This window comes from Gavia stellata, chromosome 2, assembly GCF_030936135.1.
Source record: "Gavia stellata isolate bGavSte3 chromosome 2, bGavSte3.hap2, whole genome shotgun sequence".
NCBI lineage: Eukaryota > Metazoa > Chordata > Aves > Gaviiformes > Gaviidae > Gavia > Gavia stellata.
The window spans coordinates 89,951,722-89,975,956 of NC_082595.1; the positions used below are offsets into that span (position 1 = coordinate 89,951,722).

Consider the following 24,235-nt stretch of genomic DNA (forward strand, 5'->3'; position numbering starts at 1 on the left):
TAGAATCAAGAAAAAAGTCATCTTTAGAAAGTAGAGTGTTTGTGAATATAAATACACAATTATTTGCTCAACTACGTACATCACAGTATTGAGGCTCATGTTGTTGTTTGCTTTTCAACTCATAGACACTTCTGAATTTCACAAGTATTAGCTATTTTGTTTTCCTTTACTTCAAAATGTTGATGCTTCTCATTAGAAAGGCCAAAATCCTTCTTCTAAAGGTAAGTAATACAAGACTTTGAGGATAGACCTTTTTCCTTGATCTAGTACCTTCACAGTTACAACTTCTGCATGGCTCCAGGAAGGCCGAAACCTCTCTACATGTCCCTGCTAACATGCAAGATAAAACTGTAGTAAAGTTCTTTAATCATTAACAAGAAGTAGGGATATTTTTATTTCCAGTTTTGTCTTGTAAGTAAACTGTCTCTGAAGTTAAACACAGCCTTTTAATGTTGCGCCAGCTATTATCAACTACAGAGAGCTATTCTGAGAAACATAAAACTTCCTTGGCTAAATAAATGACAAGCTGTTCCTTGGATACAAATCTCTCTCTGAGGGATATGGAAGTAAATATCTGCTCTTATGTTCACACTACATATTATATACTCTTAATCATATTTGCAGATAAAATGCAAAAGTACCCCCTTCCTCCTTGTAAAAGTACACTTAAATTTTCCATGCATTACAAACAAGAGTTACATTTTGGTCATTTTGCGTCAAAATCTATATCACATGTTTCTCAGGAAAAGCTCTTAGGCTAAGACAGTTATGTTTTGAATACATAAGAGTTATAGATATATTGTTCAAATTCTCCATCTAAATTCAACAAACAGGTTAAGATCACAGATAAAGAATAGAGGTTTAAGATTTCACAAAGTGTAACTTTTGATATTATACTTAGTAGGCACTTAATTTTCTTTTCATACTTTATTACCCCATAAATTAGTCCTTTCCACTGAGAAACTGGCTGTTTAAAAATAAGGGGAATGATTTTTTTTTTTCTTTTCATTTGTCAACACTATTCTTCAAATGTTCAGTTTTTAGTACATGAACAGAGAAGTTTCTCTTCAGCTACTAGGCAGTGGTTCAGTTTTTGAGTGTTACTGTATTACTTTTTGACTCTTCAAAAAACAACACTGCAGAATGCAAGGTAAGCACCTCTGGCAGATACATTTATATTCACTGTTTTCCTCAAGTATCCTCCATTCATTCTTTACCAAATGATATACACAATTTGAAAATCAAACAATTTATTCAACAAAAGAATTCATCCACGAACAACATCTTTCAAAGCCAGAAACAGCTCTTATGACTAAATTTCCTGATATTCTCATCATGCATGTTTCATTGCAAAAAGGATTTTAAAATAGTAACTTCTGTTTACAGACTCATACATCCCTACACTGATTACCAACCAACTTTTGGAAACTTCTCAGGGACAGATCCAAGGCCACTGAAGTGAACCTGACCAGCAGCTTGCACTGTTGGGAATTAGAAGAAAAATGAAGCAGATCATAAGAAATTAATTTTTTCTGGAATGGTCTGACCATAACTAACAATTCTGTTGGTGCCACTGTAAACAACTTGCACATGCATTTTTGCAACATTCCATTTTTACAAGCCATCTCATTATACTCCCACTTAGTCTGTCCTGCCGTTCGTACAGCTGTCTGCTGAAACATGTAGACACATTTAAAGTAAAACTGTAATACTGTCAATGCCACAAGAAGCATGTAAAAAGAACTATTCTTCTCATTCAAAGGGTCTTCTAACATGGAGCAGGAACATACCCCAAACCTGTACATTTTTTTACAAATGCATAAGTTTTTGTATAGAGGATAGCTTGACATCTGTTTCAATTAAATGTCTATCTGGAAAACCAATAGCTGGCCTTTTTCTTCAATTTTTTTCTTCTTCTCTTAACAGGAAATACAGATACAAAGGGACAAAAATGTCTTATTCCCTTTGTTATAAAAAAAAAAAATGAACTTCATTATACTTTTCACTTTTAGTTTTCATACCTACATTCCTCTCTACTCGGAGCCCAGCTTTTTTCCCCTCAGGCGCTCTCGCTCAAATGCTATAGCAACACAAAAGCTGCAGAAGACATTTTGGATGCCGCAGCCCGTCTGCCCAGCAGCACAGCCCGACATAGCTCACTATTGTTTCAGCAGCGCAGGGCAGAGCTGGAGTCTTTCTTTTGAGGGGGTGCCCACTTGCACCAAACAGCTGTGCCAAGAACTGAACCACGATTTCTCAAGCTTCATGAGAGATGCATAATGGGTATCATTGTCCACGAGGTAAAACAAATGACTTTTACTGCTTTAAAGAAGTTACAGTACTCAGGCAACATACACTCATGTATAGGGATTTTCATTTGTTTTGTTTATTCAGCTAAACATTTCAGAGTAACTCATGTATAGTTAGCCAAGTTTTCAAAACAAGACAAGACAAACCAGGCTGGAATGCCATTCAGTTGGTGACTTTATTCTAGTAAATACACTGGCATTTTTTGTTGTTTTTAAACAAACACATACTGCCTTTGCAGAACATAAGGGTCTACAGGCACAGAGACCACTATGGCATCAAGTTCTATACTCAACAGCAATACAGCTGTCAGATCTAGGGTCAAGACTCAGGACAAATTTCTTCTTCATGGAAAGAGTATCTGAGTATGTAATTAATATATAACAGCAATTGATGCGTTCCTCACATGTCCCTTGCCAAGGGGCTTGAGGCATTGTGCCAGTTTGGGGCACTATGCCAATAAAAAAAATTTCCTAAAACATTTTATTACAGCAACAGATCATTAAAACAAGTGAATGGAGAGTCTTATCCATATCAGAGGAGAAAAAAAGCAGGAAAAGTGAGTAGCAACCAAACCGAATATATAGGATGTTATTAAACATTAAACAGTTATTAAAAAAAAAAAAAAGGTTGAAAAACCATCTTAGAAAAGCAAGGAGGCATGGAATGAGATTGTTTTCAAGGATAATGTATTTTGCACTTAGCAAATGCACAGACAGTTAAATATGAGGTACCTATGAAGCAGGGAGTGCCTCACAAGGATGAAGTTTACAAAACAGTCTTGAATATGCTCATGGGCTTGCACAAATATGGCCTTAAAATTACTCAGGTGCCTTTATAGATAATTTATATGACACAGAGCATTAATATGTATGCATGATAGTAGAAAGCAATGAACAAACAAGCAGCTGTCATTTGAAGTATATGGAGATATAAAAGAGTTCAGCAAAGAAGGAAGAATAACAGTGGAGCCCTGTGCAACACCTGGATTCCTGCTGATAGAGCAAAGATGAATATCATGCAAAAAATCTTGAGTCAAATCATTACTACTAACTCTTAACAAGAGAGGGCACAGAGAGAGAACAAACATTTCCTTGCTGCTGTTTCCCTTCGTACAGCAAAGCTTCTGCTCTGCACAGTAAGGAAGAGGTAGCTCACATGTATTCAGCTGCTGATACTGTTGAAATATTCCCTACAGATGGAGTCTAAATTGCTTCATGTATAATATAATATTGAAACAATATTGCCAATGAACATGGCATGCACATCATAGCAGATCACTTTTGGAAATACAAACCCAGGAAGTTATCAAAACAAGTCAGGTAACTGAGCAGGTAGCAATAGCAAAAACATTAGTGAGCTGTTTAGTCTGGTGAGATGATGAAAACAAGATTAGTACTTGCATATGTCTTAGGATTGGTAAAGCGGCAACAGAAAATCATCATTTGTTCACAATTCTGTGAGGAAGATGACATGCTATGGTATGGATATTTGTGTGGAGTAAAAAAGATGACCCTCAGCCAGTCATACAAAAAATCACCACGTTCTTGAATAAAATTATCTGTGTTGAGAAAACATTATTCAACCCATATGCACCATTTCCAGTTGCATCATTTCTTATATGTTGTTTGCTGCAGCATTCATTGCCTGTATATTAACTATAGCTATAAAAGTCAGTGGATCTATAATAATCTGAGCTCTGAATACAATGGACATGTTAGTTTACAAAGCATTCTGGAAATGAAAAGAAACCTCCTGTGATGCTTTTGTAGGAAAACTTGTAGTAATAGCTGAAAAATGCAACTACCATGTCTGAGAAATATTGACAGAATATTTGTTATTTTATCTCTCTGAACTTCTGTTTTCAATACTGCAATCCATTATGCTATACTATATTCTGATAGAGTAAGCTTTATACATTCTTTAATCCTCAAAGCTTGTCTAACTCTGGTTTTGTTCTCCTGTGCCAAAACAGCACAGCATAGCCCAAACTGCAGCCATACCACCTGATCTAGGAAGAGCTTTGTGACAGAATTAGGCCAGAATTGCCAAATTTATTTACAGAGATCTGGCTGTATGTAAACAACCTCACACAGGAACAATCTGGCTGTGATCTCTCACCGTTGCTATGTATTTCTTGGTGAGAATCAGAGAGATTCCTCATCAAAGTCTGTAAGACAGTAACCACGTGTCCCAAAGGCCACCCTGCCCCCCCAATGAAGCTAACAAAAGTCCATTTCAAGCACCTATCCAAACCACTCTTCCAAAATCTTTCCCTCATCATAGCATTCACACTATCAACAAAACAAGCCTTAAAGAAAAACAAAGCAGGAAAATATATGATCCAAGCATCTACTTGGACGAAACAAATCCCCCAGAAAGCACAGATAAAGACAGAGGAAATTAGGATGTTAGCTATTTCCCTGCAAACCCATGACAATGACTCACAGAATCAATTGTACCAAATAGACGATTGTTGGGAGAAAACACGATCATCAATGAAACAAAAAAGCAGCAACAAAGCACACAAAGAAGGAGGCTGTGAGCTCATCATGACTCCTGTTTGAAAGAACTTTATGGCTGTAAACATCATGCAACTCAGTGTAACTGTGTTGTAGGCTAAAGGAGAGGCTTAATTCCTAACGTTTCATCAACTCTAAACTTTAGACCACTAAGACATTCTTTTGGTGGAGACTGCAATTTTGACAGAAATGAGGGCTTAATGCTTTCTGGAAAATGTGGTCACAAATACGAGCTTGAATCCTTAACACTCTTCTCTCCTTCCAGAAAAGCTGACTTTTGCATGATTATTCATTGGAAAATGTCCTTATGCAAAGCAAATTTTTGTAGGCCACTGAGAAGCAAAACTCTGAAGAAATATATGATGAACTCATCACAAGGTAAAAGTAACATCTAACTATGTAGAGGCAGTCTCTTAATTAAACCTTCTTCTGGAATTAATACGCAGTTCCTATAGGCACCCACTTCTTTGCTGCCTTTCCTCAGATCTCACTTTTAAGCAAATCTCTTGCTCCAAATACTCTGCGAGTTCCAAGCACCTTATGGAAACCTGGGAGAAAATGGAAGCAAACCTAGGTCTAACGAGCTATCAGCAGCAAACATCACAGAAGAATTTTGAACTGCGGGGAGTGGGATTTAACAGAACTGAAACCATATTTCATGAAAAGCTTCCTGAATAGTGAAGCTTCTTAAATAGATTTTAATGTTTAAAACTTCACCACTTATACCCTGTAGCATACTACGTGAGCAATGCTTTTAAAAGCGTTTACCTCTATGGAATGTGTCACAGTGCTGATTATAAAAATTTGTCCACCACATGCAGCCCAAATCGTTTCCTCCATCACAAGCAGACTTCTAACAGGCAGAACCCCCAGTTTAACTATCTTCTGAGGTTCCGTGTTCCACGTCCCATCTTCAATAAAAAAGAAGAAAGGTTATACACAACAAAATGGTAATCTTTGTTTTAAAACAGTTTTGAAAACACTATCTCTCAAGCCTACTGCTCGAATCTCTGCAAGTTGCCACTTCAAGCTACGCTGTGATTTACATACGTTTCATTTTAGCTTCCAGGGTAAGTTTGTAAGGGTAATACAACATTAAGGGGAAAAACCAAACCCAAACACTCATATATTTTTTAACTGAACAAATTTTATCTGGATTAATTGATAAACAAGGAATCCCATATTGCTGTTCTGATAAAACTGCTTTCCTTTCCAGAGGAAATAAAGTCCGGACGCCATGGCTGATATAATTTTCTCCAACTCAGAAGGAGCTCACAACTGACCTATTTCAAGATGAATCAACTTCCAATTAGGACAGAATCATCTTTCATGTGAAAAGTAGTCAGCAAGATTTTACTGTAGGTTCTAATGAGCTCAGATGACTCTCTAAGAGCATGTTGATGGAATGGACTTCCTACTATTGGATGCTTCATTTAAGACGGAAGATTTTTTTAAAAAGAAATTAAAACTTAATTTTGTTCTATATCTTCACTTTTCCTATTTTTTCTCCCAACTGTAATCCACAGTGTTTTCTGTGGACTGCATTTAGCAGATCCAAATTTCATTATGCATGTGTGTGTGGCACAACCAATTATTCAGAGACCATTTTATAAAAACTGCATGCCGCTACTTACAGCTCTGGTCACTCTCACTTGCCATCTCTTTGAAACAAGGATTAGCAGATTACTTCTCTTCAAATTTAAGAGCTAGCAACATGGGCTTCTTGAAATAGTTGGAACTGTGTCTTTTATACATACCATTTGACATACTAAATATTTCAATATTTTAATACTTTTATGTTAGTCTATTTCTATTGTAAGCGCTCATTGAACATAAAGTCTCAGAGATGGCACTTCTATCCCTTATGCTTTAGTAATAATATCAAAATCCGTTAAAGTATCTGTTTTAATACTGAGATAAAATATGTCAAAAAGGCTCCATTTCCTCACTTTAAAGACCTCTTCCTGCATAAGCTGCAGAAAAGTTGTCTACTTTACTGACACCGGTTTCAACTCAGTAACCACTTGAATTTTGATTGATGAAACCAAGGTAAACACATCTTTAGGCAAGTACTTAAGTACAATTTTTTTCTTTTTCCCCCAATAACAAGTGCATTTTTTATTATCTGCTTAGGTAAAGGGGTACGAGATGTCCTACTTCACAATAACAACAACAATAATGAAAAGCCTCAGCTCTGGAGTACTTCTCATTGCTTCTCCCATCTGCATGCTACAACCTTTGCTGAGTCATTTTCAGGATGAGGCTCTCTTCCGAAAGCATCTTTTTAAACGTGGCATTTAGTTTCAGGCTGTCAAAATCATTTTCATGATTTCAGTTTGCAAGTGAGAAGAGTGTTTCCAGTTATTAGCCTGCAAACTCTCCTAGTGATGTCAAAGTCATTCCATGTTCTTTGTGACTCATATGTACCATTAGTAATAACGAAGCTTCTGGAAAAGTTTTCATTTTCTAGCAACCACATTATCCTCAAATTAAATTCTTAAGTGGAGGCTGCCCATACCCAATGAATGCTTTAACCACTGTAGGCAGTTCAGTGCAAAGCCTTCAGCTAGCAGAGCCGCATGCGTGTGCGTATCCTGACTTTTGTTGCGTAAGTTATGCTGACTGCAGAAGTCATAACAGCATCCAGTACATAGCACCCTCCTGTTTCCTTTTTAGGGATAAACCCAGCACAATTCTAGTATATTCTTATTGTCTCTTCTGAAGGATAAAGACTGAATTTGGGCGAAGAGCAGATATGCTGAGCAAGAAGATACCTTTTCTTCTGTAGTTATATTTTATGACTCTGAACAACACATTAATGTACAAACAAAATCATTCACTGAATGCAACAGCTCTTTCTGTTAAATACATTAAAGCTATACATTAATCTATATATAAAGCATAGCTGATACCGAAGTGACAGGTGAATAGGGATTTTCAGGATCTCAACTGTGGACTCAGATTTAAATTTTGCTTAAATTTCATTTCAAGCACCTATACGTTGTTGTGTTTCGTGTTTTTTTCCCAATCTGGATCTTTATGCCCTCAACTTCCATGCAATTCCTCAGATGGCTAACCATTAAGTCATGTTATTAACTTTGACCTAGTCTTATTTAAAATTATTATCTAGCATTTGTAATAGTTTTGGGTGAAAAGGAAAATTAGTACTGGTGTCAGGTGGATGTCGATTGCAAAATAAAAATTCTAAAACAACTTACTGCAAGGTTAAGAAGGTGAGATCAATACTACCAATGTTATCAATACTACCAGTGTTATTAATATTTGATTCAACAAATATGCATATCATAACTCAGTTCTCACAAACCCATTTTCTGTTGGGGCTGTTAGCACAGCACTTAACAATCCAGTTAGCTTTAAGAGTTCAGTGGGATTGGACATATGAAAAAGGTGAGCTAGAGACCTGATGTCTTTCATGTTACCGTAACTTGATGCAAAGAAACTGCAATCCCACTTGCTATATCAGCCCAGGAAAAATCCAAAGCTATCACTCTACCCAGATACCCTAGCCATGTGATAAGGCTGTTCTACAGTATTTTTTCATTTCTTCCTGCAAACATTGCTGTCTTCCAGACAGACAGCATCCGAGACAAATGAGGGGGGAAAAAAGGGCAGGCGGAGACTCTAGTCTGGTAATTAGGGCAGTATTTAAATGATGGGTCAGCTGTGTTCTGGTCCCTGCCTCAGTGAATGCTTGATTAATTACACAAGGAATGGCACCAGGAGGAGAAATTAAGCACTGTGCATCTCTCTCCTCTTATTTTGTGGCAGCCAGGGAAATCTCTTGAGAGCTGGAAGCATGGGTACAAATCCTCTCAAGCAAGGCAAGGGATTAAGCCTGGTAATCCAACATACTTCTGTGAATGCTTTAACCACAGGCTGCTGCCTAAAAGCAAGATCATGACTTCATTTTGCTGACCAAGAATTTTATCGTCTATCACCAAAATTACTTAGCAAGTCTTTGTCTAGTTCACAAGTTGTTTCAAAACTATCAAAATCACACTTTTCAGAAAACATAATACTCTCTCTGCCTCTCTCTCCAGATCTCAGCAGACCCTATTCAATACCAGCCTGCACAGACTTCATGTTTGATGTTGGCTATTTCATGTTTTCTGTCTGATCCAAAGTCCATTGCTTCCAAAATCTAAGTGAAAAGTAGTATTAACTCTATTCTACTTGTGTAAACACCTGCAGATTCAAGACATACTTATGTAAGCAGGTCCAACAACTGGCACTATCTGTGTATATAAAATCAGGCGCAGCACTTGCAAAAGATATGGAACAGCTTCATCTGATGTTATAAATCCTTGGTTAGTTAGTGATTTAATAAATTTATTTTTTCCTAAGAAAAAAGAACAGAAGCAAGAAATAGTGGCTGAGATAAAACTTCTGCCAACAAAATCTCAAGGCATACAATAGGACAAAGCCAGTGCAAGTTGCCCAGCAAACTGTTTTCTGAAAAGCAGGAACTGAGCAAAAGAAAAATAAGCAATGGAGATGTATATAAAGCAGCTCCCGGAGAGCTGGCTGGAGAATACCTACAGGAGTGCCCACAGAAGTGTGGCTTGTTTTAAAATTCTGTTCAATCGATGCCTTGTTTCTGTTCTCTAAATAAGCATTGTTTTAATTTTAGGAAGATTTTATGGTCATCATTGTCTCTAGAATGCTGAAAAGCCACAGACAATAAAGTTGTCTTCTACCAATGAGGTAAGCATACAGATACCGAATGAGATGCAATATGCAGTACATAAATCCTATAACAAGAGGCTAGTCTGTATGTGGAAAAATCAGTTATCTGCACCCTGAGCAAATACAAGATTGAAGCCTGACACCTGTGGAAACAGGAAGGAAACAGTGGGAGAAGAGACAGGGGTTTTTCTTCTGCTTTGTGAGAAAAGTCCATACAAGTATTAACAACACATAAAGATTACTGTATTTTCAACTTTTAGTTGACTTGAATCTTAAACTAACCACATCAAAGCAGTTATAGACTCTTATTACAGATAAACCAAATGCCTAGTACACAAGACATGACAGTCTCTGGCAGTCTCTATAACATTAATGCAGTAGAATACAGACATCTATATGAATTGAAGGTACAGCTATTTGCAGGAATGAGATACGTCTACAAAATCTGAGAACAGGGTAAAATATAAAAACAAATCTAGGGGCTTCTAGAAATAAGATGTCATAACTTCTGATATTTGCATATTAGATGAATATTTAAAGCAAGAGAACAGAGTTTTTTAAGCACTATTGTGTCTATGCACTAACAGATCTGTGTTATGCCACTATTTGTAATACCCTCTGTAAGTTACACTTCTCCAATAGTTACATGCTATAGTCTATACCCCAATGTTGAACAGTACCTTGCAATGCTTGTATCAGGCTGTTTAGCTGCATTAAAGTAAGGTATCTTATGCTCATAAAATTTTTCTAAGACTTTAATGTATAAGGACATTATTTCCATTAGTGCATTTTGTTATTAGTCCCGTGATTTTTTTGAATTTTAGATAATCAGTTATCCTTCTACTGACTCAAATTTAATCAGATTTTAAAACAATGTTCATTTTATAGGACAGAATGTTGGCTATTTTATCTTTCTGTGGTTTGTTTCCATAAAACGCAATGAAAGAAAGTAATATTTTTTAACAACAATTTATAAGTGTCTTATTATTATTTAATTTATAAATAATTGATTAATAGATTCTTCATAGGCAATAACCTAATAAAATACAGTTTATCTCCTCAGAAAGTCTTTTTAACATTTGTAGTACTTTTCCCTTCCTTTATGCTTTCAGTCGAGCTGAACTGAACATGCTTTTTTGTTGGTAGCTTCCTCTCTTGCTTAGCAGCCCTATTGATAATTTCAGCAGACCTGCCAACAACACAGCCCTGGGAACAGCAGTTGTTGATTAATTTGTGCAGTGGCGCACAAACATTTTTTCCATCACATGGTACATAAACCAGCACTGTTGAGGAGTAAGATGGTAGCTAAAAAAGTAAAAAGTTTAGCACATTTCTTATCACTTAGAAATAAGCTGAGAGACTCAGGTCTGCTTTTCTAAACAAGATGTAACCAGGAATGTCCTGTGCTACACACGCATACAGTAATTTTTTCCTACATATGCAACAAATTCTTCATGCTAAATAGCTGACCTAAAATTATAGAGAGGGGTGGTGCTGGAAATCCCAGCATGAGATATGCAAAGACGACTGATAGCAATATCAACATATTTCTGGTAACAAGTATTAGGTGATACTGCTAACAGTGATAACGCAGTCAAGACCAGTATTTCTTTCTTTTTCAATATCACTGCTTTAGTCCTCTCCCTAACAGCTTAATATCATTCCTTACTTTTCATAGCAAAACCTCTCACCACGTCTACTTTAAGTGGTGATCACATGCCAGAAACGCACTCTTCAGACACGCTGGAGCAGTGCGTGGATCCACCCAAGCTCTGAAGTTTGACATCAGTGCTTTACATTCCACATACTCCTCCTTTCCTGCATTTGTGAAGTACACAATTTTCTTGCCAAATTCATCAAGGTATCTTGCTAATGAACTGACCTGCTACTCCTTCACTGTTGTAACTGTTTCCCCTTACTCTTGTATTTCCTTTCAGTTTTGGTCCTTTTCCTTTTTATTAATCCTCTGAAAATGACCACTGATTAGTGACATGAGGCCTCTTTGGACAGGCAAGTCATCAAAACTCTTGACCAACTTCAGAGCTGCCTAAGTTTTAACCAGTGAAATCTCTCAGAAGAATGTAAACTTCTGTTCTGTGCATGGCCAGAATTGCCTCAGCTGTTGCTCTTGTTTCACATTAATTTGCAGTCTTCAAAGTTGAGCTCTTCTTCCTTTCATAAACCTCAGGGCCAGAACCTAGCAGCATACACCTACAGGAACAGGCTCTGCAAAAACCTACTAGAAAATACAGCTTTCACTAAAACATCCAAGAGGCTTCCTCTTATGGGTGCATGGGCTCAGTTCTCCCTATGGCAAAAGATTCACATCATTATATTCGGGCTTCCAGAAGAGACCTATAGCCACCCAGATGAGGGCCACTCGGAATGGCAATGGCGGCATTCCCATTCCCTTCTTCATGTTAAAGCTGAGCCACTCTTGAAAAAAAGAGTTAAAGTCTGTGTGAGAGGCAACAGAATAAAAGTTTATATATTCAATAATAATTTGATAAAGTAGAGATCTCTTCAGCTCAGAGCCTAGTGCCTTAGACATTAGAATACTATATGAGAAATTACATGTCTTATTTCTCTGATCCTGCTTTTAAAAAAAAAAAAGGCATGATTCATCCTCAGCTTAGGAAACTAATCACAGGTGCAAGCTCTGCACTGTGAATCATAAGTGGCACTTCTCTAGCTCAGCAGCACCTGGAAGCAGGATGACATTAAGAAATGCTTTGTTTCAATTTCTTACTGGTTTGTTTGGACATTTCTCTACTTACAGAGTCACAGAAGAGTTGAGGTTGGAAGGGACCTCTGGAGATCATCTGGTCCAACCCCCCTGCTCAAGCAGAGTCACCTAGTGCTGGCTGCCCAGGATCATGTCCAGATGGCTTTTTAATACCTCCAAGGATGGAGAGTCCACAACCTCTCTGGGCAACCTGTGCAAGTGCTCAGTCACCCTCACAGTAAAAAAGTGTTTCCTGATGTTCAGAGGGAACCTCCTGTGTTTCAGTTTGTGCCCATTGCCTCTGGTCCTGTCACTGGGCACCACTGAAAAGAGCCTGACTCCATCCTCTTTCCACCCTCCCTTCAGGTATTTATAGACACTGATGAGATATCCTTGAGCCTTCTCTTCTCCAGGCTGAACAGTCCCAGCTCTCTCAGCCTTTTCTCACAGGAGAGATGCTCCAGTCCCTTCATCATCTGAATGGCCCTGTGCTGGACTCTCTCCAGTATGTCCATGTCTCTCTCATACTGAGGAGGCCCAGAAACTGGACCCAACACTCCAAGTGTGGCCTCTCCAGTGCTGAGCACAGGGGAGGATCACCGAGCACGCCAAGCGCTGTGAATTTAATTCTAGGGGTGAGCGTGCAAGGATGCATGGTGGATGCTGTACACACGAGTGAGAGACTACACATACCTATCATGTGCCGAAAGGATAGCCACTGCAATCAAAGCAGCATGTCTTTTTTGTGCATTTATTTTCTCATCTTAACCAAACTCTTTCTGAAACTACTAATATATTAATTCTTCTACTCTCTTCCACAATCATTGAGTTTTTATTTTCTTTTTCCTGTTTCTCTCCATACTCTTTACAGGACTTTATGGAAAGGAAATGTATATCAATGTCTAGAAAAAAGGAAGTAGCTGGAACTGACTACAGTATATCAGGAACAATACACCTATATTATATAAAGATTGCGATTTCCCTTTCCTAAGATACTTTTGTGAATGGAAGTCAAACACACACTGACCTTTTTTGCTATTACATCACCCCGAAAACACATCTGCTGGGCCGTCTGCAATCATCACAAAGGGGTTTTGTTATGTTTTTTAAACAAAGGCAATACAATGTACTTTTTCCTTAACCTCATCTAGAAGTGTTTTGCCTGGAAATATTCCTACTAATTCAGCCTGAGGCAAACACTAAATACACAGTATGTCAGACTGGTAACTGTGCAAAAGTTAATAGCGCTGTAAACAAGCTCCCAACACACAAGGTGTCAGAAACTTCACAATCCGCATCACTACCATTCCTATATATACCAGCATTTAATGCATTAGCTGTTTCACGGTTCCCCAAAGTAGTCTTCTCACCCACAAAAATTAAGGATTATTGAGAATAATTATCAGGGGTCTTATTTTTAGGATTAACATATTAGCTGACCTACATCCTAGTCTTTCTGTGACATTTTCAGACCACCATATTAGCTCACATTTAAGAACTGAGCAGATTTTATGATATCAGCACCTCATTGACTTTGCTTTTAATTTATGTTCAAATACATTCAAGCTTAAGCACTTTTTAACTCATAAGTGAAAATATACGGATACAAAGGTGTCTCAGTAAAACATGACTACCCTCCATAAAGGAAGAAATCTCACTGTACACCTTCAACTCTCCCACTAACATGGCATGTGTTCCTCGGTTTACTATACATACTTCTTAGTTTCCATTTTATATTAGGTCAAGACAAGACACTCTGCAACCAGAGAGTACTCTGGATGCTGTCGATCTGACAAAGTTCTCTTGTGAAGAAAGTTAGAGCACTTGCTGTTTGTAAACAAGCTGGATATTTACATGCATTGAGCCATCTGAAAACAACAGGAGAAATTAGAGGTATTTGGGTACCGAAAACTGAATGACAGAAGTCGTGGGTCTTTGACTACATATATAAAGGCATCAAGATTCAGTGATAGAACTGATCCACTACACTTTCTGCCCAGAGAGGAAGACACAAGGATCCCAACTCTAATAGAAACTGAGAGGTGGATTTTCATCCTAGAAGAATGATTACCCCTTTTCCTTCATGGAGTCCCACCACAAGCTGCACAACCATTTTACCTGTGCATCCCATAGCATTTGTCCTTCTCAGGCTTCAAATCAAGATGCCTTGTAATGCAGTGACCATATTTCATGTTCACTTTAAATCCTTCCTTAATCTCCTGTATGCTGAAAGACCAAAACCCAAGTTGAAGTGCTTGGCTGGAAAGTAACCCCTTCTGTAGAACAGAAGGCAACCCTGACGAATTGCACAAAGCTCTTTGGAGGCTGCATTCCCCCTCCCTCCTGTTTCACCGCTTGGATTCCTTTGTTTGGTAAAATAGGTCAGTGCTCATAAAAACACCCCTCCAGGGCTGACTGCCTCACATGACCACAGCAGCCAGCTATAAGGAATATGAACACTAACATGAGAGCAGCTGATTCGCACAGCTTTCATGAGGCATGGAAAACTGAAATAATACACACAGACCAAAGTGTAAGGAAAGGGACTACAAGATGAGTCAGAAAAACTTGAATGAGTATTTCCCATCTCAGAGCTTCAGTGATCGTGAAATAGACTGCGACAGGCTCTATGAATATGTAGCTGCACAAACCCGAAGTCTTCAGAGGAAGATAAACAGGGTATGCTATGATCCTGGTCAACACAACATAACCTCCAGCTCATAATATAATTCAGTCTGGTTAGCAGCTCTGTCCCGTCTTTAACATCCTTTGTAGATATGCAACCCATGCATCCTTTCTTGCATATAATGCCAAAGATGCCACTCGTCTTTTCTGGAAGAAGTTGAGTGACAGCAACTGCAGCCTTAAAACAGCTTAAATACACCAATCCCTTTCAGAGAAAATGACAGATTCACTTTACTACCCCACCCAGGTACAGACAGAAACTGACACATCAAAAATGTTATGAGACTAGGATCAAGGCCTCACTCCCCTGCCTCCATAACAAACAAAAAATTGCTATTCAGTGGTAAAAGAAGAATTTTTTTTAAAGGGAACTGAAATCTAATGTCTGGCTTCAGATCAGAGGTGACAGCTCAACAGGAAACCCAATGGGTTGAAGATGACAACGGGTGAAAGGAAATCTCTTTCCCAACACTTTTTTCAGATTCTTTGTTTCTTGGGGGGAAAAAAAAAATGCATCCTCTATCTTTCCCAAACTAAGTCTTTATATGATCTAACACTGGACATATACTTTGTTCCAAGATGCAAGATACTGAGCTTGGCTCCTCAGTTAGAGACAGGCAGGATTTAGTAGCCGAGATATAGTGCCACACAAATAAAACTGCACTGTTTAAAGGGCCCACCTCATTGGAGAAGTATGACAACCATCGTTATGCAGCTCACACTAATAAGGTAACACCAGATCTCTGCTGGTCCTGTACTTAGCAAGGTTAGGCGTCTCTGCTAACATCTCACTTAAAAACTCAGGTTTCAAACTTTGAGTAAAGCCTTGCTGATTTTGAACTGAATTAACTATGTATGTGCGCAGTACTGCAGTAAAGTTAGTGAGATGTACTGGAACTACACAGACAAGCACCCGAACCAACTCTGGAGAAGACAGTTCTGGTTCAGAAGTATTACCTGGGCTTCTTGTTTACTCAAATTATTTTAGCCAATTACTTAGCTAGACACAAACCAACCAACTGTGATGCTAATGGAAAAAGGAGTCCTACTGTGAAATACATAAGCTGCACACATAGGAAAGACTTCTCCTATCTGTACAGTAAAAATGGAGTTCTCATTTCAAATGAGATATACAGGAATCTCTACCCATAGGGAATTTTTGTCTTTCATAAACACCAATACTGGGTAGTTGAGTGGAATTAGCATTGTGCTGTGTAAAATACAGTATACTGCCTATTATCACATAAAATTCTGGACTCTTGTAACACTGATGACCTTAGGGTTTAAGCTAAAGGGCATGAATCAGTTTTCACACCTATTGCGTGGTAAAAGTGGGAAGAGTATCAAAGTTACGACTATCCTTCAAAAAGAGAAAACAAGTCTTTTCAGAAGTACTGAAAAGTGTAGTAACCTTAGTTCAGCAGTTTTACAGAGGATTTTCGGAAAATGTAATAGTGGAAAACTACTTCTGCCAAAATATACTGACATGCGAGTTCCTCAGGATGTTATCAAATCATATCACTACATTACCTTCTGCTTTTGTGTAGATTGAGATGTTTCCATTTACCAAGCCAGCAAACAAGTATTGAGACATATACGTTAAGCTCATAACAGTTGATTTTTCAGGAGTGAAGAAGTGTTGAAGGCGAATTTTCTTTGAGCCTTGGCAACTTTTGTAAATAGAAATGCTATAAAAAGAAGTAAGAAAAAAGAAACCTATGAAATTACATTTTATTTAGTTCTTATTAGAATATGCACAAAAGAGGTTTAGAATAAAATACTGAGGGAAAAAAAATATTTTCTCCTTCCATTCATAGGAAGATGAGTATGGATAGGAGTATCTTGACTCTCCAAAATGTCTATGTAGACAATTTGCAATTACTCAACATTGACATAAGACAGTACTTCTCATATTATCTTGTTTGGAGAAACATTTATTCAACAAAGAGACAATAAAAATTCTGCTCAAAGTCCTTCTTAAGAGTCTATCCAAAACTTTCTATTAGTTAAAAAAAAAATGGATTAGGTATTACCTGGAGAACTAGGGAAAAGAGAAGAAAAACTCACTACCAGACATCAGTTACACTTAAAATTCCCACCATTCCTACAAATTATTACCATGGGTATGTTAGGAATATTGAATAGTTAAATCTGGAATTAACTGCCCTTCACAAGCAAATATAATCAGTAAAATTAGATGTTGGAATTTCTGGAAACATAGCATTTTCCTCAGAAAATTTTGTTCTCCTTCATTCATACTGGTTAGAAACACCTTCAAAAATCACACATACTTATGCCCTCACTAGCTATAACAAGATCTGTTTGCTTACTGACCAGTAAGTTTAGAAAATGTAGCTTTGTTCTTCCAATATAAATCAAGTGATGAGTCAGTAAGGTCATCAGTTCAAACACAGCAAAATAATTCAGGACAATAGCAAACAGCAATATTATTTATTCCTATGACAAATCCTGCACAATATCACAGTGCAGGTTAATGGGTTCCTCATTAACATTCTTCTGAAAATTTTCCAATACCTAAAGATTATGTTGTAACATTACAAAAGTAATATTTATATTTTTCAGACATGATGTATGATGAATTAATCCTCTTTCATTAATGATACGCATTATTTTAATTTCAATTACTACATAGTGTATTTAAAAATCATATAACTGTATTTTTTCCTTGATTTAGGTGGAAAAGGTAAGTTGAGGTCACTGGGATATCACATGGATACTTTTTTTAAAAAGAAAACATTTTCTTGGAAGTATCTCACACAATTTTGCTACAGAATAGTAAACCTAATGAATAAATCATACACAGTACACTAAAAATGAGAATCACCTTCCTTCTTCCATGCCAAGGCAAATAGTAGGCACGTTAGAAGCTTTTGCAAGAACATTTTCAGAGTTGAGAGCCTTATTTTGCTCTTTCAGTTTCTCCTCCTCTGGTATGTAGACCATGCAGAGAATCCGTGACTCCACATTGAAACACTCAATAACCTTGGGGCTGGAGCTGTGAAATGAGACTATTGCAATCTGGCCCATCTGATTAGTACAACTGCCAATCTGAATTGGGAAGAGGAAAGAAAAAAAAAAAAGACCAAGACTGATACCTGTCTCCAGCAAGATCACCATTAACAAGAAGGAATAACTGGAATGTTAATTGAAGAGTGCATCTCAAGTTATATGCGTGAATATGAGTTTTCATGCATTAAGACATAAACAAGAAGATAATGCAGCACAAATACAAGATATTTCAAAATATTATATACACAAAATTCCCTTGTATACTCAGCAAAACAGTTCGTTCTTTTTTTAAAGGAGGAATATTATGGCCTATTCTGATATGTATATACATAATGTAATGCAATTACAATAAGCATGTGTGTAATACATTATTTTAATAACCGGCGTTCCAACTTATCTCAGATTCTCTTAAAACAGATAATATAGGTGAGGCCTGTTCTTTGCACAGGAACAGGTCTACAAATAAATGCTCTGTCCCAACAGAAAGAGGGATTATTAATATAATCCCTTTTGTAAACTTGCTGACACAGGATCCTAAACTTCTCCCTGATCTAGAACTAAGTATCATCAATCTGTCCACAAATCTGTCCATTTTAGGGATCTGGGAAGAGTGGGGGAAAAAAAAAAAAAGGTCTGCTCAAGCAGCTGTAAATGTTTTTATATAGTAACTCTTTATGTTTATATGAAATGAAAAAACATAGCAAAGAGAAAGAAAAAAACATTTTGTGGCAGTAAAAATATTTTATTGGCATATATTTGTGATGACTGTTTACAAATAGCAAAGACAAAATGAACTTACACAGGTCACCTTGAAAAAGACCACTGACAAAAGCTATTTGCAACTTTTACTTTTAATTCACAAGACTTCCCTTAAAATTTCAGCATTGTAGTAACAAGAAAAGCTACTAAAATCATTAGCATTGTTTTTTTAAAAAAGTATTGGCCATCTCACTTTGTTGGAATATCTGCGTATTTGGGGTTGTTACAATATGCCAGAATAGTGGGTTTTTTTTCCTATGTACAGACTTAAACAAATTATTTATGGCTAAAAACATTTTTAAAATATGGAAACAGACAATAGAACAGTGTAAGCTCATATGGGTTTTAGCAGCCCTCATTATAAATTAGCACATAACTCACTTTTGAATGTGCTCAGCACTTTGGAATTCATTCTGTGCTGCACTAACAAATCACACACACATAAGTGACACCCTACAGAGAACAGGGAGATCACATGGACAAAATTACTAGCTATCCTTTATAGAAGTCCATCTTAAAACAAATAAACAAAGAGGAAAAAAAAAAGATAAAAAAAGCAACCCAAAATTTATTTCAGATCCATATGTTGCTGAGAGTCACAAAAAACAATGCAGAGAAACAGGAGACAATCCCCTTTCTAGCTTTTAAAGATTACGCTTACCCAAAGAAAACCATGTTCCATGGCACAGGAATCTGACTCCATTTCGCCAGAGAGGTACGGTTCAGGATTATAAGCAGCACATTCAATCTTGCAACAAAGAAAAAGAGAGCAGTTACCACATTAAAAAGATATGCCTGTTTCTGCCTAATCTAGCCTATAATTAACTAAAGCATTTAAGGATATCAAAGAATCACAAAAGGCAAGAAGTCAGTTTAGTCCGTCCAGCTTCCCGTGGGCAGGGTCAGCTGCATGTGTGTTCTTCCCGACACATTCCTTATCTACTCTTACAGACATTAAAAGCCCGAGACTACAAATTCTCTACCTGATCTGCTCAAATGCTTCATGACCTTTATTAAGTTTTTCCAAATACCCAACCTAATGTCATCCTTGCTGCAATCGTTAGTCTGTTACTTCTCATCTCAGCTACCAGGTACTTCCCTTCTGAACTGTCCTTTTACATATAAGGCTGATGTATGTCGTGACCCTGCCTGAGTCTCCTCTTCATTAGGCTAAATTAACATTATCACTTAATTAATGAAATTTAAAAATTTTAATTTTTTTTTTAATTCTTGTTTTTAAAATTCTTGATTATAATCACTTTTCCAACTGGCATCTCTCCAGCAGATATATCAGCTTCATATATTTGAGACTGCAGAAGTTTCTCACCTGAACATGCTATTCTAGCAGAGCTGTTAGCAACACTACATCATGATTACCTCTTCTGAAGCCTGTTTGTACACATTCCATTCATTATTTGCTCTTTGTAACAATATTACATTCTTAACCGATCCTTACCTTGCTGGTATATTAAAAATTACTTTTACAGACCTTCTACTCAACCACCTCCTCAATCTGTACTTGTGAAGCTTTTTATTTCTGCCTGAGCATACCATGTGTCTGTCCTACTGTCATCCCTTTCTTTTTTTTTTTCTTTTTTTCCACTCAAATTATTTCTCCAGGTGCTTTACTCATTTTGAATGCTAATGTTATCATTCATAATACTCCTAACTCCCTCCTAACTTCATGTCATCATGTTACTGTCAGTAAATTAATAACCATACTCATGATTTTATCATGCAGGCCATTTAAGAAAAACCTGAAAGCTACACCAGACTCAAGATCTATATTTGAGTCCATCCCAACTCTGAAAATCATTCAAGCATCAAGGCTCTAAAACCAGGCATTTTTATGAGCAGTCATGGATTTCTGTTTTCCCTAATACCCATGGCAGAGCTACTTAAAGCTTATGTAAACACTTCAAAATATATACAAGCAATTCATAACCGTGTAGAGAATAAAAAGGTTTCTGATGAGGTGTGATACTGCATTTTTGAACAATAGTCTCTAGAATTCACACTAATGTTCTCATCTCAGACATCAATGTCATTACAATTATATTGCAGTACTAGAGGCAATTTGGTTAGTATTAACTTAGACAACTTCACCATAACCTGACAGTATCACCTCCCAACAGTAAATAATTAAAAAAAAAAAAAAGGCAATGAGCAGGCATAAGTTCGAGTTCTAAATTCCTGGTTTACTTAATTTTCAAAAATGCAAAGAACTTCACAAATCTCCCTGAAGTCAGCAGGCATCACCGAGTGATTAGCAGTAGTAAAAATAATGTTATGTATTCATCAAAGCAATTCACTGAAGGATAAAAGATGGAAACCAATAGATGAGAAAAAGAAAAAAAAAAAAAGCTATCCATGCCAGTTGTAGCATGTCTCATTTAACCCATGCTGAAGCTATCTACTCGTAGTGGTGATTTACAGTAGCTGTAACAGCTAAATACATCACTAATGAAAGAAAAGACAGCCTGCACGCTGGATATTTCTCGGGCTGCTTGCTACATCTCTGTGTTACTTTGCATCTTAGTCAAAACCGATGATGTTAAACCCTAGTAGTTTAGGTCTCAATCTTGACAGAAGCCCTTTGCCTGGGATGTAAACTTGCTCTGATGGAAGTTGTTGTTACAGACTCCCTACATCACCAGGCAGCCTGAGCAGCACACGGAGAGATAACAAGCAGGATCAGCCAAGCAAAGGGTCTCTTCCCACCCCAAGCTGTGGCCTGACACCCAAACTGCACCTGAGGCTGCAGAAAACCACCAGTAATACTTAGATCATCTTTTCCAGTAATATCTAGAACTTAAGATCATCAGGCATGACAGCTGGGCTCACCCCCACATTATCTTTAGGAGCTGCAAAACTGGCGAAGTTGACAGAGAGCTCAGGCAAATACTGCCACACACTGTATTCTCCTGAGGTGACCAAGGCAAAGACCATCACCCAACTGCATGGGCAACAGACTTCCCTTCCCTCTCAAAACAAGCAGATCCTGTTGTAACTTGATTACAGTCTGGGTCTTCAGGGCTCCTGTCGTGGACCTACCTACCTTACAAACATGTAGGCTCTAAGGAAACATAAATATTTTAAGTTTCTGCAAAAAATTAAATTAGCTTGGTTCTTTCACCAGTGGTGACTTTAGAAAGTATTCAATACAGAAAAAGCTGACTGTTTGATAAGACAAGAATGACTATGGTTGTATGGGAGACCAGAGACTTTGAGCAGACTTTGGCTGCTGTAAACCGCAGCTCCGCTGTGAAAACCAGTATCATAGGAATGGCTTGATTTAACACTGTTACACATTTCAAATACATTTCCAGCTAGCAATAATTTTCCCCCAACATCCAGACCTGTATACTCACACTTGAAGTGAAGCTGCCAGCTGAACTTCCCTCCTGTGTAAGCTGTCCTAACAACAAGGGTCTACAGACTTACTACCTTAAGCAGTACCCAATGCAATGATGTTAATATAACATTGGGGTTCTGGCCATACATATACAATTTTATTTCCATTAGTGTTTTTGCACAAGCCTAACTGACTGATGGTCAATAAGAAATCCTGTTGATGCATAGGAAAAAACCAGTATCCAGCACCCTTCCCTTCCATCTGTTGGTCTGGACATGCTGTACTTCTTTTCATCATTAAAGCCAGTGGTCAATATGACTTCAAACTGATGTATTACTTTAGGAAATGAACCATTAAGATGAATTCTGTATCCTTGATCAGAACAGAGCTACATTTTATATAAGACCCCATAAAACTGAATTTTTAAAATTATTTTAAAACTCTGTGCTCTCTGTGCACTAATGAAAATCAGAAATTTGAGGAGGATTCAACATAGTTACACCAGTACAGGACAGCTATTATGGAGATCGGATTCCTGCACTTTGTAATCTGCAGGTTACTTTGGAGCCTCAAACACTTGGAAACCTCAAGACCAATTCAAAATTCCCAACAGTTCTGTTTTCACTGAGTGATGAGCTTACATCTGAAAGTGAATGTCATACTATATAAAAGTAAACACTATGTTCCTTAGTGCCTCAAAAATTGCAGTATTTTGCATTCCTGTGATCCTCTTGGACCTTCCACTGCTACTGGTCTTACACCAAAGTAGTAACTCAAGAGAACAAACAGATGTGAATTAATAGATGCACTTAAAATATGGTATTCTTCAGCTGTTATATCACACAAGAAAAGCAATTGTAATCTCATATAAAAATTCTGTTCACCTTAAACTCCTGTTGCTTGGCCATCATCACTGGCATGTGTCTAACAAGGAGAGGATGTTTCTCCTTTTTGATTTGATTCCCGTCATCTTCTACACAGAACCAACCTAACAGGTTATCCTCCGCTGTAACAGATAGAACAAACAACAAACATCCCACAAGACTTTCACTGAGTTATCACTTACCCCTCTCTACAGGAATAGAATAGAATTCTGTTAGGATTGATTAATACTGATCAGGCTGTTCTTATGCCACATATGCATAAATGACAACGTAAAACTATGAGCAAAAATTCAATATAGTAGATTACATAAATACTGATAATGCAAAAAAAGAACACCTTACACTAGCAAAATGTTAAGAGTGTTCTCTTAATGATCTTGTCAGTAGGTTATTAAAGGAGGAAAAGGCACATCAAACTTCTCCTAAGACCCTAGGAAATCTGTTTCGCAAATAGCACTTCTCTGCCTGTATCAGTGACATCACTACCAGCTACTACCTATCATAATTATAAGGATCCTCCTCCTGGAATGATGGAGGCATCCATTCTGTCTTCTTTTGTTTTTGTTATTTTGCCTGCCTTCAGTGAGATACCATAAAACTACTGTATTTTGAGGATGTGCTGGTGAAACCTGCTTTCTAGCAAGTGCATATCCTCAATGTTTCTCAACTTAGGCATTCAAAATCCCAGGTGTCTTTGGATACCTATAGCCTCTGTGCAAACACAGGAGACTAATAACATGGCAGGACAACACATTCTTTATTGCTCCCACTTATATCAGGTTTGTTTGGGATAATCCCTCCAGTGAAGACTACAGATTTATGTAGTTATGTTATTCATAACATATGTTATTCAGATTTATGTAGTTATGTTACGTTATTCAACTCCCCCCAAAAAACTTGAGTTTTACATAACCAAATATAGAAATATTGCATTATATTAAAACTACAACCATAAGTTTATTTCATGCTCAGAAAGCTAAACAAATTAATCCAACAGCTTTACTGGTATTTCCTAGCTAAAAACATTCTGACCTAAATGTGAGAAATTTGAACCTGAAATTCAAAGTTTAAAAAGTTCTTAAGATCTGAAGAAATAATTTTATAATGGAATAACTTCCTCATCTGTCTGTCCTGTAGTGTATCTTTCTTGTTGATTTAGATATAACAATTAGTAATGATTACCACAGACTTCATTAAAATACTGTAGAAATTATTTTCCTTCATAATGAAACCCCAATCCTATCTATAACATCATTACTTT

General features: G+C 37.2%; 1 protein-coding gene across 1 annotated transcript in view; it reads right to left on the reverse strand.

Annotated features, from left to right (window-relative positions):
- The window catches only part of ARHGEF10 (Rho guanine nucleotide exchange factor 10), an 85,118-nt gene that overhangs the window by 10,766 nt on the left and 50,117 nt on the right, over window positions 1-24,235 (reverse strand). Inside the window, exons 21-25 of the mRNA XM_059830836.1 lie at window positions 22,975-23,096; window positions 19,397-19,483; window positions 17,792-18,015; window positions 16,477-16,634; window positions 5,598-5,740 (exon numbers count right to left, since the gene is read on the reverse strand). Of these exons, the coding sequence (XP_059686819.1) occupies window positions 5,598-5,740; window positions 16,477-16,634; window positions 17,792-18,015; window positions 19,397-19,483; window positions 22,975-23,096 (734 nt within the window). The remainder of the gene's footprint in view (window positions 1-5,597; window positions 5,741-16,476; window positions 16,635-17,791; window positions 18,016-19,396; window positions 19,484-22,974; window positions 23,097-24,235) is intronic.